This window comes from Lontra canadensis, unplaced genomic scaffold (assembly GCF_010015895.1).
Source record: "Lontra canadensis isolate GAN:19392208 unplaced genomic scaffold, GSC_riverotter_1.0 scaffold39, whole genome shotgun sequence".
Lineage (NCBI taxonomy): Eukaryota > Metazoa > Chordata > Mammalia > Carnivora > Mustelidae > Lontra > Lontra canadensis.
The window spans coordinates 13,363,561-13,383,217 of record NW_022631033.1 but is presented as its reverse complement, the minus strand read 5'-3'; the positions used below and the strand labels follow the sequence as shown (position 1 = coordinate 13,383,217).

Below are 19,657 nucleotides of genomic sequence, written 5' to 3'. Positions count from 1 at the left end.
CAAATTATATAAACAATACTGAAGAAAATGCAAGGCACCTGCGGCCCTTTTAGCCCATTTCTTCAAATCATAGGTGATCTTCAATTTGCTATAAAATTTAATTCTCCGAAATTGTCCAGTATTTGAGAAAATTCATACATGATGAACAATAATGTAAAGTTGAAAAGCACTGGAATTATTTTGTTTCAACAGGATGAATCATATATATATATAGATATATATATATATATATACACACACACACACACACACATAGATATGTATGTATATATATGTACACACACATATATACGTAGTTTTTAAATCTGTGCTCAGGAATTGAAAAAATTTTTTGTTCATACATAATTGACATAAAACATTAGTTTCCAAGTACAATGTGACGACCTGACACTTGTACCCAACGTAAAGCAGTCACCACGATGAGTCTCGTTGACAGCCATCACCTCACGTAATTACAACCTCTTTCTTGTGATGAGAACTTTCAAGACCTACTCTCTTAGTGAGGGAGACAGACCATCAGAGACTCTGAACAGAGGACAGAGAACAAATTAAGGGTTGATGGAGGGAGGTGGGTGGAGGATGGACTGGATGGGGGGCGGGCATTAAGGAGGACACTGTGATGAGCACAAGGTGTTGTATGTAAGGTATGAATCACTGAATTGTACTCCAGAAACCAATATTGCACTGTATGGTAACTAAAATTAAAAAAAAAAATCTACTCTCTTAACAACTTTCAAATATCCAATACAGTATTATTAGTTATGATCACCATGCTCTACATTATACCCCATAATCTATTTACTTTATAACTGGAAGTTTGTACAAAAGGAGTGGTTGTTTTTCTTTTGTTTTGTTTTTGATTGGAGAAGTAATTTGCCAGAGTTATACTTGCCAGAATTTATGGTTTTTTGTCTTATATTATCCCAAACAAGTCTCTGCTAAATTTTGGCATTTGTCTTATTGTTCCTTTCAAATACAGTAGTGTTGAAATATCCTGCCACGACGCTCTCTATTTGCTAACTCACTGTAATCGCCTGCCTGGTTTCTACCTTGCCTAGCAATTCACATGCTCTGAGAACAGCCGTGATTATCTTCACCCCACCCCGCCACAGCTATATTCTCAGAGCCTTGCTCTATGCATGACACGTAACATATGCTCAGTAAATAACTTTACAATACTCTGCATTCAAAGGAATATGAAGGATAAGATTCCTTTCATAAAATCCAAATAACTAATAATAAAGATTTCTATTATTGCTTTAGGGAATATTCCTGATGCAAATTTAAAGATATATCTTCTTAAAAACTTAGCTACAAATTACAAGTGTGTGATCTAGAATTGTGTTAAAAAAATCAGTGAACTAATAACTATTGACATGTATCAAATCTTGCCATGTTCCAGTCACTGCCTGGCAGCCTACAGGCGGGATTTGATTTAAACGTCAGTACTACCGCACGGAGAATCAGCAGGTTAGGGAAGGTCACTCATGCCAAGCCAGCCAGTAAGAGAGCTTCAATTCTTAATCACTAGGCTCTACCAAATTTGTTCTGTGTATACTTTGTAAGGCACAGCGTTGGGCCCTTTATGTACTTTATAGCATTTAGTCGTACTATTTTCATCTATTTCTTTGACAGATATTAACTGAGCATGTTTTACATGTCTATAACTCTGCTGAGAGCTTGGGACTGAGCAGTGGAAAACAAATATAATCTGTGTCTCTTACTCTGGCAAAGAAGACATACACTAAGTAGTAATAGTGATAGCCACTAACATTTTTCAATCCTTAAGACAGTTCTAACGATGAGAAAACTTAAGGCCAAAGAAGCTATAGACACCTTGTCCCAGGTAACAAAGCCATCAAGGATCAGAACTAGGATGTGAAGCCAGGTGTGTTGGCTCTAAAGCCTAGGCTCTATCTCCCTTCTATACTGTTTCCATATTTGAGTATGGCATGATCAACAGCCAGACTGTGGGGAGCCTTGGAAATCATTGAAAGGCATCTGATGGGAGTCTAGGTCACTAGAGGGGTCAGACAGGGTACTGATATCTCAAATTTGTGTTTGAAAACTCTGTGAGCAAGACTAGAGACATAACAGCACAGACAGAAGGTGGCCTCTCCAATTCAGGTGAGAGATGATGGATCCAAGAGATACTGTGAAGTTAGAGCTGATAGGACTATAGGTTATTCACTGAATCTGGAGGTGAGAGAGTAGGAGGAGTCAGGCATCCCTCCTGAAATTCTGGCCCAGGTAAACTGGGTGAATGATGATCCCATTTCATGGCCCAGAAAGCTGTGAAGGAGAGACAAATTTGGAAAGAGATGATACAGCAATTGTGTTTTCCAGAAGATGGTCACCACAATATCTTTAATCGCTCATGTTCCCATGAAATGAATCCCTGGCATTTCCCCACAAGACAGAGAGTTTAATTCTCCTTCCCATGAATCTGGGCTGATCTTACTTTCTTGACCAACAGGATGCAATGGAAGTGACATCCTCAAGTGCCCAGTATCGTAGGATGTGCGGGTATAGGATATAACTTCTGTGTGGGTCTCTTGGAATGCTCCCTCTTGGGATACTTCTCTTCAGAACCAGCTGCTCTGCTCTGAGAAGTCCAAGCCCCATGGAATGTTCTGGTCAGCAGCCACAGTTGAGTTCCGGCCAACACACAGCACTAAGTGCCAGCCATGAGAGTGAGCCACCTTGGACATCTAGCTCAGTGTAGCTTTTAAACAGCCCCAGCTGACATCTGAAAGCAACTGCATGAAAACACCAAGCACAATCACCAGAATTTCCGAGTCCATGTCCAGAATCAGGAGAGTTGATACCAACTGTTCTCTTAAGCCAACTGAATCTGGATGCAAGAATAGAGAACCAACGTAGTTGATGGGCTCAGTTTTAGACCCGTGAAGTTTGAGGCACCTGGAAGACACCCTGGTGGAAAAGTTCCAAAGGGACCTGGATAGATTTTACATAGTTGTCTGGAGCTCAAAGGTAGAAAAATATCTATGTATATCCATATATCATATATACCTATATTGATTTGGGAGCACGCAGAATGTAACATAGCACAGAGAACGTGACCGAAGCCAGGAGAGCAGATAAGAGAACACAGAGGAATCCTATTCCAAAAAAGAGCAGAGTCCTGAGTAGAGACAATGTGGAGGGATCAGCAGGAGAAAGCTGAGTCAACAGATGAGTCAAGTTACTGCCAGAGAGTCAGGAAGAGAGCCAAGGTGAATGCGGTATCACAGAAGCTACGAGAAAAGAACATTTCCATTGGGAGGGTTAGGTTAACTATCATATGCTACCAAGAACTCACAGATGATAAAGATGGAAGAGGCTTCATCAATGCTACCGATGTATCACGTGATAACCCCAGAAGACACCAGTTTCAGTGCATGATGGTAGGGAACGAGCCATGAGAAAGGGGTATGTGGAAGGCGAGGAAAGAAATATAATGAATACAGATTTGCTCATGAAGGCTGGGTGTGATGGGAGAAGGGACAAATAGGGTAGAGCTGGACTAGGAGGGAGAGTTGAGGGATTTGGGGCTTTTCTTAAAAGACGTTGAGAGGCCTCCGTAGGTTCTCATGTTCCTGGCAGGTGTCAACAGTGGGCAAATCTGGAAGACACAGAATGGGATCGAGAGTGCTCATGGGAAGATGAGCTTCGAATACAGGTCAAAGCGTGTGAACCTATAGACCCAGACACACAGAGGAATGACTTGTTTACAAGAAATTAAGAGAACTTCCTAGGGAGGTTTCTGTTTGTTGTTGAACAGAAGGGCCCGTCTGTTGAGAGAGCTGGGTTCTGAGGACTGTGGGGAGATCTGGAACAAGGGTTGACAAGTGTGGATGGGAGTCTGCAAGGGGAGCGGAGTGGGGCGGCCAGACCTTTGGCAGTCAATGAGCTGGGAGATGGGTATTATGTGCACGTGAGGAAACTGAGGCTCCAAGAGGTTAGGTAACTTGCTCAAGGTTACAAAGTAAATAAATGAAGGAGTTAGGAACTGAATACAGGCCTGGGTCATTCTTTCCAGTACATTAGGCTAAGCGAATTCCTTGGTCCAGGGGAGTAATTGTAGTTTCTGGAAAGAGATGGGTATTGGAAGTTGAAAAACCTCATTCTCCTCTCTTCATCCACACTGTCCAACGTCCATCAGTTTTGCCTGAGACCCCACACTTCTGACACTTCGTCTCTAAAACTGGCTGTCATAGATGGTCTCATGGAATATAATAGAAATTCTTTTCTCATATACTAAATACCACTTAGAAGCTTCTGTTTAAATGGGCTTACAAGCTAGCAGGGAGTTTCCTGAAGCCTTAACCCCATGACTGTTCCTTAGCGTTGTACTTATAAAATGAGAATAAAATAGGACTGCATAAACAAAAGTAGTGTGTTTAGGGGCTGTGACTCAGTTGTCTCATTATACTTAGCACAGTTAGATCTCCTAGTGAGCTTTGTTCAGAATTCTAAGGCTCTCCTAAGGGTGGCAATCTCGAATTTCTAAAGAGATGATGTGATAGGCTTCTCTGGATACTTAAAAAGCTGAGGTCATGGACGATGGTGAACGGATAGGGCAGAATCACCACAGAGGTTTAAAACCTGTGATTTTCAGGTACCTCTTCTGTCTTGTAAATACTGTCCCCTCCTGCTCCCCGAACCCCATGGCTGTAAGTATTTAAGACATACATGGAAGTATTTAAGAGATACTTGGAAAAATGGAAATAAGAATCTTCACAATTTAGGGTTTTTTTTGGGGGGGGGATGCTGTTTGAGACATAATAAAGAAGACAAGTGACTACTAATTAGGTCCCACTTTGCAGACAAGGTCTGAGCCCAGAGCTAGCTTTCCTTTCCGTAAGGAGGAAGGCCTATGAATGCCAGTCCAGCTGGTGGGCTGGAGTACCTAACTCATCCTGGAGCATCTGGTGCCTGTTCCTTACGTGGGGAGCTTCTTTACAGGGCTAGGCTAAGAAGAAGATTCTTTCCTTCCGTGTACATGCAGTCCTACGGCCTCACGTCAACTGTACGTAGTGCATTCTGCGATCACGTTGGGGAACTTCAGTCTCTCCTAGAGGAGGGGACTTTCAGAGCAGTGCTATTGAAAGTGTGGACCACCATCCTTTGTAAACTGTGAAATTTTGTGAGTAAGTGTCAACCAGCACTTGTTTAAATGGGAAACACAGCAGAGTAAGCAAACCAGGGTGCATGTCACAAAATGAGGATAAGCACTATTTTGGGAAACGTATTTCAGATGGGTATGGGCGTGGGACATAGTGTGGATTTCTTACTGCAGTCATAGAGAAGATTTTAAAACTCTATTCGCTCTGCAGAATTTCTGAAGCTGTATGTACTGATGTTCTTTCTTTTTTAAAAGATTTTATTTATTTGGCAGAGAGAGAGCACAAGCAGGGGGAGCAGCAGAGGGAGAAGGAGAAGCAGGCTCCCTGCTCAGCAGAGCTCGATCCCAGGACCCTGGGATCATGACCTGAGCAGAAGGCAGACACTTAACTGACTGAGCCACCCAGGCGCACCCCCCACCCCTTCCACCATGATGTTCTTTCAAATGCCTGGAACTGCTACAATCCCAGATGGTTTATTCCAACAGTATCCCCAAATCTTCTTGCAGGATCTGAACCACGAAGCCCCTTGACCAAAGTTACAAAGTAAACAGGTGAAGAAGCTAGGATTTGAACGGAGGTTTATGTGAGCGGAGGACCACGGATTCAAGCGGAAGGAGGCACTCCCCCGCAGAGTACCAGGGACCAGCACGCGGCTGGGGGAGCATCTCTCAATCCACATGCTCTCTTAGTATTATGCCGCTCAAGTATTGTGGAACTAATTAGCTGTGCTCTATTTTCATCTTCACCATGATAAAAGGCCAGGATGTTGTAAAAGAAAACATGCCTACAATAAGCCTTTCTCTTTTTAGACTAATTTCTTGAGTCTAAAAAAAAAGTTCCTTCCACGTGTGGTTAGTACGTGCCATCAGGCTCTTTTCATAGAAGCCATCCGCTTTAAGAGACAGGCTACATTTTAATCTCTAGAAGCCCAGAATAAACACTCTCCCTTTCTGTGCTGTCACTTGAGCGAATGGTTCATCTGTGTGTTATCAGTGTATACCAAATTAAACAATTGTTTACTTAGCTGCAATTTCCCCCACCTACAATTTTCATTACTAATAGGTCACCAGCTTATAGTTTTTTGGAACACGTGGAGTCTTACATCAAAAGGCTCCATACAGGTGTGGGGCGAAGGGTATTTATTACTACCATGAAAATCTAACGTCTTATAGAATTCCTCAGGCTCCCTGAGAAGGAAGAGAAATACCATAAGTATTGTTGTTAAAATAAAACAAAAGATGAGAAAACAGAGAACAGAAAAATGATGACGGCATTAGTCATGGTGAATGGGTACGTGTCCAGTGGCAGCATATATAAAATATAAATAAATAGATATTATGTTATTTATAAATACACAATAGCTTCTTTCTAATCTTGCAGAGAAACCAGCCACACGAGGACGAGGACGGACATAACTAATGCCAAAGCAGAAAATAAATACATGAGATAAGAAGAAACAAACAGGGAAGAACATCTTGGGAAACGCTTAAAGGCAGACAACATATTTATGTGACCAAAAAAGGTATCTTGATTCGGTTGCTTTGAGATGTAAAGTATTATAACATTTTGTAAAAAGTCAGAGATTGCCAAGTGTCAAAATACACACACACACGTATCGAAATAATGGGCAGGTGTATATAATATAAATATATACATGCATATATACATTTTCCTGGGTGTTTATATAGAAAAATGAAAGGAAGAATTTTCAGACTTCTTAAATTCTGTTTTTAATTCAGAACCAAGTGACCTGAAAGTCTGTTAGCCCAAAGTGCAAACTTACGAAGGTTTACAGAAGGGACAAGCAGAAGAAAGGTCAATAAATTATAATCCTTTAATGTGCCTTGTATTTGAAAGCTTTTATAACAAAATTAACATAGTATTCCAACCCCATATGCTAGCTGAATGAAAAAAGCTTAATACACCCAAGATACAATATATGAGATGGTATAGTGAATTATAGCCTATTTACAGACTAAAAATCAGACAAAATACACACAGAGGAAAAGGTGGAAAAGCCTAGCCGTCAACTCAGAAGGCAGAAAATCATACTATTCCTATAGTAAAAAGGAGAACTTCCAATCTTTCAACTAAATGAATAAAAACCCCTCATTAAAAGACGACATCTGTATTTCAAAATCTTTTCCCTCTCCCAGATATAACTGGATGTGACATGGATAAAAATAAATTTATGGAAAAGAGATGTTGAAAGAAACACACAAGACACATAATTCTTTCTCTTACCATTGTCGCCAGAAGGTAATGATACGGTGTTTGTTGGCATAGTATCAGAATTCACTTTTCCATTTTCAAATGTGTCATTTTCAGTCTGCTGTAACTGCCAGTTGAGGCCAAAGAGATGCATTGCTGGGGGCAAAGAATACACATTGTTTAGAGGTCTGCTGTTTTTCGGCAGCGTGGCAACTCGTAAACATGTTTATAACAAGATTTGTATGTAAAGTGAAAATTCCCATGTTCTGAAATACCAGAGATAATTGCATATAAAAATTAGAAAGGAAACAGTTCCTCACACAAATGCAGCATAGAGAGCAAGGCAGCCCAGGAGACTCTAAGGAATGAATGATTATTTGCTCTGCTCTGAGTCCCACTCCTCACTGTCATTCAGGTAAGGGGTGGAATGCTCTGTAGCAACGTCAGCTTTGCTTGACCTCGGGCCACTTGCACACCTGTAACACTCATTTGCAACATCTGTACATTCTCGGGAAACCTGATGCTGTTCATTGGGATTAAAGGGAAAAGTAACTACTGGTCTCCCAGATAAATCTGCTGGCCTATGTAATGAACAGAAAGAATTCAGATGCACAAAATATGGTAATGTTTGAATATTCTGGACTTAAGATGAGCTTATGACATTCAATTTGTCAATGGTGTAGATGAAGCAACATGCTATGTGTCAGGTCATTTCATGAAGAGTTTCTGACGTGGGTATGATAATTTTAAAGATTTATAAAAAGTTTGTAAATGTGTTGGCTAGATTTCTTTATTTGCAACATTTAGAAAAGAGACAACCGTAAGACTTTATACATTTATAAATGTACTTAACATTTTTTATATTATTTTTCTTAAAGTATTTGAAATATTTACAAGAATAATCACTGTGATATTGACCACTAATCCTGAAGTAAACTTTCATTTGTGTTCCACAGGATACAGTTTCAGAATTCATCCCTAAGGAGGCTAAAGATCCCTAGAGAAACCTACGGATGATCGTATCACTGTAGCACAAAAGTTTTTTTTTTTTTTTTTTTGGACATTATTTGCCATTTCACCATATAGATGGAATTTACCAGAGAGGTGAAGAAAGACATAATGTTTAAGAAGTATTGTTAGAAACAGTGTGAAAAACTGTGTGAAACACTGTTAAAAGGCAAGCCTTTATTAAATATGTAATATATATAGTAACACAATTAAATGGTCAGTGTAAAGAGCAGAGGCGTTAGACGGAGTTAGATTTTGGTTTAATCTGCAGTTTAGGATTTAACCTTGGACAAATGATGGAGTATTATTAACATTAGTTTTAGTTAAAAAATGAGGTTGTTTAAACCTACCTTACTTAATTGATGTGAACTTCCTAGCAGGATAGGTCTATGACAGTGTGTTACCGAGAGCTGGTACATAGCAGGACCGTTCTTAGTGCATTATTTATTGGCTCCAGATTACTGAACTTTTTTTTTTTTTTTTAAAGATTTTATTTATTTGACAGAAATCACAAGTAGGCAAAGAGGGGGGCAGAGAGAAGGGGGAAGCAGGCTCCCTGCTGAGCAGAGAGCCCGATGCGGGGCTTGATCCCAGGACCCTGGGATTATGACCTGAGCCGAAGGCAGAGGCTTTAACCCACTGAGCCACCCAGGCGCCCCGAACTGTTTCTTTTTTTAAAGATTTTATTTATTTATGAGAGAAGGGGGGGAAGGTGGGAGGGAGGCAGAGGGAGAGGTAGGCTCCTCGGGGAGCAGGGAGCCCAGTACGAGGTTCGATCCCAGGACTCTGGGATCATGACCTGAGCTGAAGGTAGACGCTTAATCAACTGAGCCACCCAGGTGCCCCTAGATTACTGAACTATTTGAAGTCACCTCACCAGACCAGGCTACCTCTCAATAAATAGCTCCTTCTGTCTGTACGGCTCTTTGTCCACTGTAAGATATCCATTCATTGCTCAGATGTTAGGTACCAATTTTGAGGGGGAGCCTTCCCTGACTGGGTTAAGCATCTCTCCCAAGACTGTTATCATTCCCTTTTGTATCTCATTTACCTTACACAGTGCCCCATACCTCATAGGTCTTAATAAGTGTCTGTCAAGTAAATGAAATCTGTGTTCTGATGTTTTCAACTAAGAAAACACTGTTGTGGATAAAAAAAACAGTAATTTAAGGGAAAAGTTAATAAATATAAGACAAATAAGTAAATGGTCAAGAACAGAGTGCTATATTATTAATAAATAATCAATGACTATATTAGTGTAGTAGTCTATGAAAAGCAATTGATTGAAAGTCCACTAGAACTTTATATTATTAAAGTTTTTTTAAAAAGGTTCAACAGTTTGAGGGTATTCTACATGTCTTGCATTCTTTCGTTAATGACTCCTGATATAAAATTATGCTATAGTAAGAAACAGTAAACCCAGATCCAAACATAGCTACATCTACCCTGTGTATTTTTAACAAATGTATATACTCCCCTTCTTAAATTATAATCTGGTAGCAGTTCCTTTCAAGCTCTGGTTTTTTAAGGATTAAGATAGAGCTTATAGAATCCTTGAATTCACAAATTGTCAACTTGTAAGGGGCTATAACTTCATATGTCATTTTGCATTAAATTACATAGTGTTTGAGTGGCAAAATGTCAGGAGATTTCTAAACATTTATCACTTCATACATTTTTCAAGGTTTTGGGTATTTCAGCAATTTTTGAATAAAATAATGGGAACTCATTCTACATACAGTACAAGCTTTGACAGACATACTTTGGCATAGCGATGATAAATATTCCGAAAGGGTCAAAGTTTCTACACAAAATAATTTATCACCATTGTGAGCTTTTATGTAACATGAAAAGTCTTCCTGAATGATATATTTGCTTATATTACTGGTTTTAATAGACTTTGAAGAAGAGAGATAACCCATGGGATCCTGCACTGATGTCAATGTTAGAAAGTAATGTTATGTTTCTGTTTGGAGAGTTATTTTATTTTATTTTATTTTATTTTACTTTATTTATTTATTTATTTATTTATTTATTGGCCAGATGGGCAATAGCTTTATTATATATATATATTTTTCTTACAGTAAATCTCAACAAAATGAAATTCCAGTCTGCTTAAGATGCTGTATAATGAGAACCACACCAAATAAAGTTATATCTTGTTTAACATTGTATTGAAAACAGAGACCAACCAGTTGTCTAGTCTTGGGATAGTATGTACTTTGAAAATCTTGGCGTTTCGTATTTAGTTATGTTCTCCCTCATTATATGTAACTTGAGATTTTTCTACAAATACAGGATATTAGTAAAAGTGACTCCAAAAATGAGAGAGGGGGAGACAGAGGGAGGCAGCAATCTCATAAAAATAAAAAAATGCTAGAGAAATTACTGAGCAATTGTACAACAGTGCTATATGGGAAGGTCTTGGCAGACAAAATAAGGGAAAATCAGTGAAATAAAACACATATGTAAATGCAGAAGGATGAGCCCAATTCTTCAACGCCCCGAGGTGGGAAGCAAGATTTGAACCCATGGGAAAGCCTGTGGCACCATTACTCATGAATGGTGAAAATCGATCCTTGGTGTGTACACATGACTTAGTGGGTTGGGGGGAGAGTGCCAAAGAGTGTCTGGGAGCTCTGTGCCCTTTGGAGTCCATCACCCCTCTGGGCACATAGCTTGGGTGAGGGGTATCGGCTGGCGGGAATGTGTTGTGCGCTAGAACATCATGACGCAGTATTTTTTTTTTTTTAGAGAAAACATTCATTAAGCACTTACCATGTTATCAAATGTTGTGCTAGTGCTTTACCTGCTTTATTTTTAATCTTCATGAAGACTCCAATGAATTTTATTACTACTTTTTTTTTTTTTTCATTTTAAATCTGAGAACATTGAGGCTTTGGGGGGAAGTTAAGCTTTCAAGCAGGCAAACAGTAGACCCTGCCCTTCAACCCAGACCTTCTGATCACAAAGGGCTTAGCCCAATACCCCTGTCTGTTCTCCCAGGGGGCACTGGAATGTGAAAATCCCTACTGAAGAAAGTGAAGTATACCTTTGGTGAGGGCCACAGGCTAGATGAGGTTTTTCGATCAGGTCTAGAAAACGGAAGGCAGAGAGAGTATTTGCTGGTGGAGGGTGGGCAAAGATTCTTCTAACTAACGTCTGTGTAATCCAGGCACATCTTCCATACAAGAACTTTCCCACTGAATTCTCTTTTGTAGAAGAAAATTTTACAGTATTATAATGATGAAAATTCACAACAGGCTATTTTGGTTAACTCAAAGAGTCCTTTTTAAAAAAGATTTTATTTATTTCTTTGAAAGAGTGAGAGAGCAAGCACAGGCCCAAGGAGGCGCAGAGGGGGCGGGATAAGCAGACTCTGCACTGAGCTCCGTGGAACCCCAAGTAGGGCTTGATCTCTCGTTCCCGAGATTATGACTTGAGCTGAAAACAAGAGTTCGATGCTCAACCTACTGAGCCACCCAGGCACCCCTCCAGGAGGCTTGAAAACAATTTAAAAATTACATGTGAACCCTATATGTGTGTATTTTAAAGTTATAGAAAGCATTCATGTAGAAATTTAATCTTAAAAAATCTATTTCTGATATCATGTTTCATAGTTCCATACTGTTATTTTCATGTGTATCTGGGTAATTGTAATGAGGGCTGGGGGATGGATTCATATCTAAAATGTTATTCAAGGAAGAAGGGAATTTGTGAGGGACAGCAATAACGTTGTATGTCCGCTCAAGTGTGTTTTTTACCTTTGAAGATACCTTGATTTCTATGAGCTTGGCTTTTTTTTTTTTTTTTTTAAGATTTATTTATTTTAGAGAGAGAGAGCACGAATAGGAGGGGGAGAGGGACAGAGAATCTCAAGCACATTCTGTTCCTCATCCAGAGCCCGACTTGGGGCTCAATCTCATGACCCTGAGATCATGACCGGAGCTGAAGCCAAGAGTTGGATGCTTAACTGACTCAGCCGCCCAGGCGCCCCGAAGTCTATCACCTTCTAATAATGTATCACCTTCTAATAATAGGCCATCATCCTTGTTGTCCCAGTAAAACACAGGCAGACAGCAGGTTAGTGACCTACCCAATGCCTTTTAAAAAGTTAGTGTATAAAGAAGATCAAAAAAAGAAAGAAAGAAAGAAAGAAGATCAGATCTCTTGACCCAATTTCAGGATTCCTTTTCCTATACTGTGTTGTTGTCCTTATTTCAATTGTTCTGAATCAAAATTTAAAGAAATTTAAAGAATTTTAACACAAATTGTGGATTTATTTCTTTTTTGACAGCAGCACATGTGATCAGAAGTTATCCAGTTGTTGGAATGGGCTTCTAAATACAAGACATTTACCCACTGAAAATAAGTGGCAATTTGTAAAATCATCTGCACTTTGCTCTTTGGAATTTGAAATATATTTTCTTTATATTAAAAACCTCAGTCTCCAGTTGGTCTATAAAATTCTATCTCTATATCCAATAGAAACATGTATCTACCTAGCACCAAAAAAACATGAACAAGAATGTTCTTAGAGGCGTTATTTGTAATAACCTCAAACTGGAAACTCAGATGTCTGCCAGCAGTTAAAAGGATAAACAAATTATAGTGTTTATCATATATTGTACCGTATCATTATAGTCAACCAAGGAGTTCCACAGACCAATGTAAATGAATCAGGCATTGCCAGGTGCAATGACATGGATACAGGTCACAAACATAGTAAGAGTAAGAGAACCCATAAAAAAAATAAATATTATGTAAGTCAATGTGTATAAAGTTCAAAAGCAGGTAAAATTAACTGGTAGGAGGAACAGAAGTCACCAGAGTAATTACCTCTAGGGAGGGGGACTAGGTAATGACTGCGAGAGGCCACAGGGGACTTCTGGAATGCTAGTAATACTTCCATTTTTCTATCTTGGCAGTGATTCCACTGGTGTATTCACTTATGATCTGTGTACTTTTCTAAATGTATATTACATTTAAATTAAAATACTTATTTAAAAGTAGGTCATCTAACACATGGCATAACTAAAAGATGTGTATTTTCACGTTCCCTGCACCTTTTTCTGCGCATGTTCATCTCTGCAAGGCTCCTAGGTGCTCCTCTAGGAAAGACACCGGTGTAGAATGGCAAGTGACCCCACCAGATAGAAGCTAGAGGGAAGAGCGAGGAAACGCTTGCTTAGTGCAACGGGTGTTAGACGGAAAGCAATCTGATTAAACAAATTCACGTGTTGGATTCATGACTGTCAGCTCCTGGCCTTCCCAGACTCATTCATAGTTTAGAAACATTATGGCTTGTCTTGGCAAGGATGTGGAGAGACGGCAAGCCTTGTGCACTGTTGATGAGACTGTAAAGTGGTTCAATTACTATGGAAAACACTACAGTGGGTCCTCAAAAAAATACATAAATAAGTAAATAAAATTGGAACTACTATATGACCCAGAATCCCACTCCTGGATATACACTCAAAAGAACTGAAAGCAGGTCTCAAAGACCTATTTGCACAACCATGGTCATAGCAGCACTATTCGTAACAGTCAAGAGACAAAAGCAACCCAAATGTCCAGCAAGAGAAGAATGGGTGAAGGAAAAAACACAACGGACTATAACTCAGTCTGAAAAAGGAAGGGAGCCTTTGCCACAAGCTATAACATGGATGAACCCTGAGGACATGATGTTAAGGGAAATAAGCCAGTTGCCAGAAGACAAATCATATTTTGATTCCACTTACGTGGGGTATCTAAAGTAGTTCAAATTCAGAGGCAGAAAGAATGGTGGTTACCAGGAGGTCAGGGTAAGGGGAAACGGGCAATTGTTTAAAAAGTGCAGAGTTTCAGTTCTGTAAGATGGAAAAGTTGCAGAGATCTGTTGCACAACTGTGTGAATATATCACAGGGCTCATGAACTGGCCAGATTTGCTTGTCTACCATTTAAATCATGCCCTCAATTTCCCTGCTCCCACGCCTTTGTTCCTGTCATTTCTGGCCTCTGGAATGCCACCCCCCCACCCCAAGTTCTGTCTGATGACATCTCCCAACACCTCGAAGTCCAGTTGAAATGACATTTGTTCACGAGGCCTTCGTGGAATGAGTGACTATCCTGTCCTACCATAGCACTGGTAGTATTTTACCGAAAACATCCCACTTTTTGTCTGAATCAATTTTTTTACTTCCTGCTGTTGTGAGGAGCGGGGAGTTATAAGAGAAGCAGAAATGGATCTTTGCAGGGAGGGGGAAGAACAGGCACATCAAGGGGAAACAGAGAGCAGTTTGGGAAGAAAGAGAAGAAAGATAGGATTTTAGCTATGAAAAAATCGGAGAGAATAGTTAAGGGAAAGGTTTAATATATAATTTAGTTTTTTCAATATTTTGTTGAAAGTTGATCTTAGAGGCCTGGATCTCTGTAGTCACATTGGTTCCTGAGAAACAGGGGTGACTATCAGAGCCCCTGAGACTGTTAACAGTAAGAAGAGGCCTTAGGGACACCTCGTATAATTCCTCCCTTTTTCTCGGGGCAGGAGAACATAGATTTCCAAGATGACTCCCAGTCCAAATGCTTTTATTTATTTATTTTTAAAGAGAGTTTATTTATTTGTCAGAGAGAGAGGGAGCAGGGGGAGCGGCGGGGAGAGGAGAAGCAGGCTCCCTGCTGAGCAAGGATCCTGACGACGGGCTTGATCCCAAGACCTCAGAATCAGGACCTGAGCTGAAGGCAGATGCTTAACCAACTGAGCCACTCAGGGATCACAGAACACTTTTAAATGAGTCGCAATATCTAATATTTGTCATTGACAAACTTAATGAGCACACTTTTAATTCTATCACTTGCATTGATGATGAAAAATTATCATGATATCAACTCTAGAAGTAATGCACGTGGATGTGAAGCCATCGGTCATTATCACAAACTATGTCACTAACAGCCAAATGGTCTACTTTACAGACTGTATCTTTCTAGACCATCTCATGGTATTCTTGGATTCAACCAATCTGAAGATATTTATACGGAAATATTTCTTAGATAATTAAAAAAATCATTCTACAATAGTTAGGTTTTTTTCTGTAGGCTTTCCCAGTTAACGATGAGCAAAAAAAGGCCTCACTAATTGAAATAATTTGGAGGCAATATGCTAGTGAAATTCTATGAGGACATTTTCTTCTCGACTCAAAGACCATCCCAGTGAAAGAAATTACAGCGTACAATCCTTTTACCATTCAAGGCTGATGGAGATGAAATGAATCCTTGATATTCTAGGATTCCACCTCTTCTCTGCAGGGAAAAAAAAAGGGCATGCCATTGTTTTTAACCAATTTATGTTGGTTTGATACTTAAAAGCCAGCATGTGGAACACTTGAAACCAAAATGTGTAATTAAAGAAAATTATATACCACCAAGTATCAAGTTCAGTGCCATTTTTAGTTCTGTATTGAGAGAAAAGATGCCAAATTTTGATCTTGTCTCTGGGGACCATGCCACTGAAGTTGCTATCACAGCTACTATTATTTCTACTGGCATGCCTGTGTTCTTAGATACTGCCAAATATGGATGGGAAGGAGGGGTGGTGACAGCTGGTGACAGAGTCCAGCAATCTGCCAGAACCTTGGAGCAAATTACAGGGGATGTTGTGAAGCGAACACAGAAGCAGGCACCCTTGCCATCAGAAACCTGAATGTAGCTTATGCCATGAGAACCCTGACGGGTAACACTCTGAGGTTTTGGCAACCTGGAGTATGGTTCTTAGCATGCCTGCCATTATTGGCTAAATGCTGTTTAATATTACAAGATCAAGCAAACATTCTCACAAAGGCAAAAAAAAAAAAAAATCTGAGATCATATGAGAACCAGATTCTGGTAAGAAAAAATGGACTTAAAAAATATCATCCTGAAAATGTCTGCAATGCTGTTTTGTGTTTGGTTCCAAAACCCAGAAAGTTCATCATAGAAGCAAGGGAAGGTCTAAAGTTTTCCCATCTTGTAATTCACCTCACATCCACCGTGGTCCATTTCCCCCAAAATAATCTTTCTGAGAAAGATTCATTAGGAACATGTTATCAGGAGTTGCAGGAAAAGAAAATCAGAATCTGACCTTTTATAGTTAAAAGCTGAGTTTTCAACACAGATTGTCTGTGTGGCGTCTCAGAGAGACTTTGTTGATACTAAAAGAGAACTGGGTCCCAGTCTCTGTTCTGGCTCAGACTAGCTGTGGGACCTTGGCAAGTCACTGGGCTTCTCTGAGGCTTAGAGCTCCCATTTATATAAATATCCAAAGAGCTTGCACAAAATGATCTCTAAGGTCTTTTCCAGATTTAAATTCTTTGGTATGTCAATATGTTTTCAAATAGAAATATTTAGGCTACGTCACTGAGTAGAGGCAAAGACATCTGGCATCAATGATACATCAACATATTGGAATACCAATGCTGTTGTTCCTTTTTCTAAAAATTTCAAAATAAAATAAAATAGTGTGGGGTCAAATGACCACTATGTGCACATAATTCCTTCGGTATCTTGGGTTTAAAGGCAGAATTTTAGCATTTTAGGTTTCAATGTCATGAACATATAAATACACGCAATGCGCATGAGCCGTGATTAGATTTTACAGACTAAAATAAGAAAAATACTCTTAAATATAGGACAATGATTTGATTTGATACATGCTTACAGAATACAGCCAGGTTTTCAATGTAAAATGAAAGCATCTCATGTAAAAATGCAGTTTGTAACTTGGACCCCTACTGGTCTAAACTGTCATTAGGAATACATAGTTTTCCATAAATTAGCTTTTGTTTTCGATTTCCTGCTGTGTTCATATACATGTTGACAGAGTGTGCGAGGCAATATTTTGACATGCTAATCCATTATTATTTGTTATTAGCCTTCAAGTCTAATATTATCCGAGCAGTCTATATCTTGCTGGCCAAAACACGGTCATTTCATTTATTTTTCTTTTATTTTTTCCAAATACGGTCATTTTAAAATCAATAATTTTCTGGAAAGCTTTCATATTAGTATGTACTCAGCTGTCATTAAGGAAAAGGGAATTATCTCAACTACAGGATGTTTTGATATGCAAAGGCAGTAATAACACTTGAAGTAGCAGGTTTCTCTGAGTATTATAAGATAACATACTAAAACCATAGGTTTCATGTAAACAGTTTTTCTGGGGGGAGGGCGAAGGAGACAAGGAGTGGCTGCTGATATTTTATATATTCACGCTGTGCATTTTTCCTTTCTATTCTATTTTTGGCATCATGTCATTAATGGGGTTGTAGAATCACTTTGGCTATCGAAATGTCTTGATGAGACAGTTATTTAGCTATGTAGATTTGCCAAAATATTTGACTCATACTCTTTTGCAAATTAATGTACATTAAAAATTCCACCTCTAAATTGCATTGCATTTTTTCTTTCTTCACTATGTAGGTTCAGCATCACACATTGAAGGATGCTGTTGAGGAGAGAGTTATTCTAGCTGTCTGCTGATGGCCAACGCGGAGGCTGACAGGGCTTATGAAAATCAAGCTGCTGTGTCTGTCACCCAGGGAATTAAGTCAAGTGTTCGAAAACAGGCTGTTTTCCTAATGTTTCATTAGTTTCCGCTCATGGCCAGGTTCTGTTCTGTGAGCAAAAAAAGCATTCCCTCTCCAACCTCATGGAAAGAATAAAGTGTTCACCATTATGATGAGCTGTCCAAAGAGGCCAGTCATTATCAATCAAGTTTGAGGTAACAGTTGTCAACATTAAAGAATATGGCAAGAGGACCTATTTCAAGAAATTCGAAATACACAATGAAATCATTTACATGATTTATGGACTATTCCCCACATGCCAATATACTGACTTTGCTGTTGTCACGGAATGTATGTAACAGAAGATTCATTAGTGACAGTTATTAGCACCTTTGCTATTGAAACCCCATGGATCTACTCATTATTCAAAAGCTGGTTGTACTGACTTAATTTTCATCTGGATTCTTTTCTTCCATAATAGCTTTAAGAGCTATCTCCTCTTTTTATGTAACAAATGTGTACATATGTTAATAATCTACTTAAACATAAAAATTTCTTTGGCTTATTCTGGCTTTTTAAAAATCAGATTGATTTGAGAGAGAAAGAAAGAGAGAAACAGGAGGGGCAGAGAGAAAATCTCAAGGAGACTCCCTGCTTAGCCTAGAACCCTATGTGGGGCTCGAGTCCACGGCCCTGAAATCGTGACCTGAGCCAAAATCAAGAGGCGCACACTCAACTGACTGAACCACCCAAGTGCCCTGGCTTGACTTCTTGAAAAAGAAGTAGAATAGATCTGAAAATTACAAGTCTTTGAAATTTTAAGACACTTTAATCTTCATTATGAAAAGATCCAACTATTAGGAACACGGAGATTTGTAGAGGAAAACTGGTGTATTAAAATATGGCAAAATCCATGGTTTGTTCCACGTATGAGTGAAACCATATGATAATTGTCTTTCTCTGCTTGACTTATTTAACTCAGCACAATCCCCTCCACTCCCATCCATGTTAATGCAAATGGTGGGGATTCATCCTTTCTGATGGCTGCGTGATGTTCCATTGTATGTATGGACCACATCTTCTTTATCCATTTGTCTGTTGAAAAACATCTTGGCTCCTTCCACAGTTTGGCTACTGTGGGCATCGCTGCTATGAACACCGGGTGTTATACGCAACTAATGTCATTGAACACTACATCAAAAACTAATGATGTATTATAGGTTGGCTCATTGAACATAATAAAAAGTAAAAAAAAAAAAAACAAAACGGCAAAATCCAGAAAAGCATCCCCTTCAAAACAGTCCACTTCTCCAAGAAGGTTACGTGATCTGGGAATGTGTGTGTGCACACATGTGCGCATAGTTCTCAGGAGGCAAATTTAAACACAATCAATGACCCTTCAGGAATCTAGATACAACCAGCTTATACAGTTTGTTGTTCACCATCCACTCATCAACAAAAATGGGGTCACCGTCTCCCTTCTCAAGTTCTGTTGCATGGACTCCCATGCCTCACCACTTCCAGTATCTAGAACATAATGGTAACTTTGACCGATCTTATTGGTCTTCCTGGACCTGCTCGCATCATCACGCAGGTGGGAACAGATCCTCGGAAGCCAGTTTTCCAGCTGCTCCCTGTTAATCTGGGCCAATGCGGAGAGCAGGTTTTCTTAGTTATGAACTTCACTATTATTAATGGATATTTATGAAGCATTTGTGGACATTTGTTTCAAAGCAAAAGACAAAGGAAGTTGTCATCTCTGATCCCCAGGATACCTGCTCAGACTGCCA

General features: G+C 39.4%; 1 protein-coding gene across 5 annotated transcripts in view; it reads right to left on the bottom strand.

The window, feature by feature from the left end:
• TENM3 (teneurin transmembrane protein 3) overlaps positions 1–19,657 on the bottom strand; it is a 592,885-nt gene that overhangs the window by 125,282 nt on the left and 447,946 nt on the right. For all 5 annotated transcript variants that reach the window (XM_032869853.1, XM_032869854.1, XM_032869855.1 and 2 more), the window contains one exon: positions 7,374–7,496. In XM_032869853.1, the coding sequence (XP_032725744.1) occupies positions 7,374–7,496 (123 nt within the window). The remainder of the gene's footprint in view (positions 1–7,373; positions 7,497–19,657) is intronic.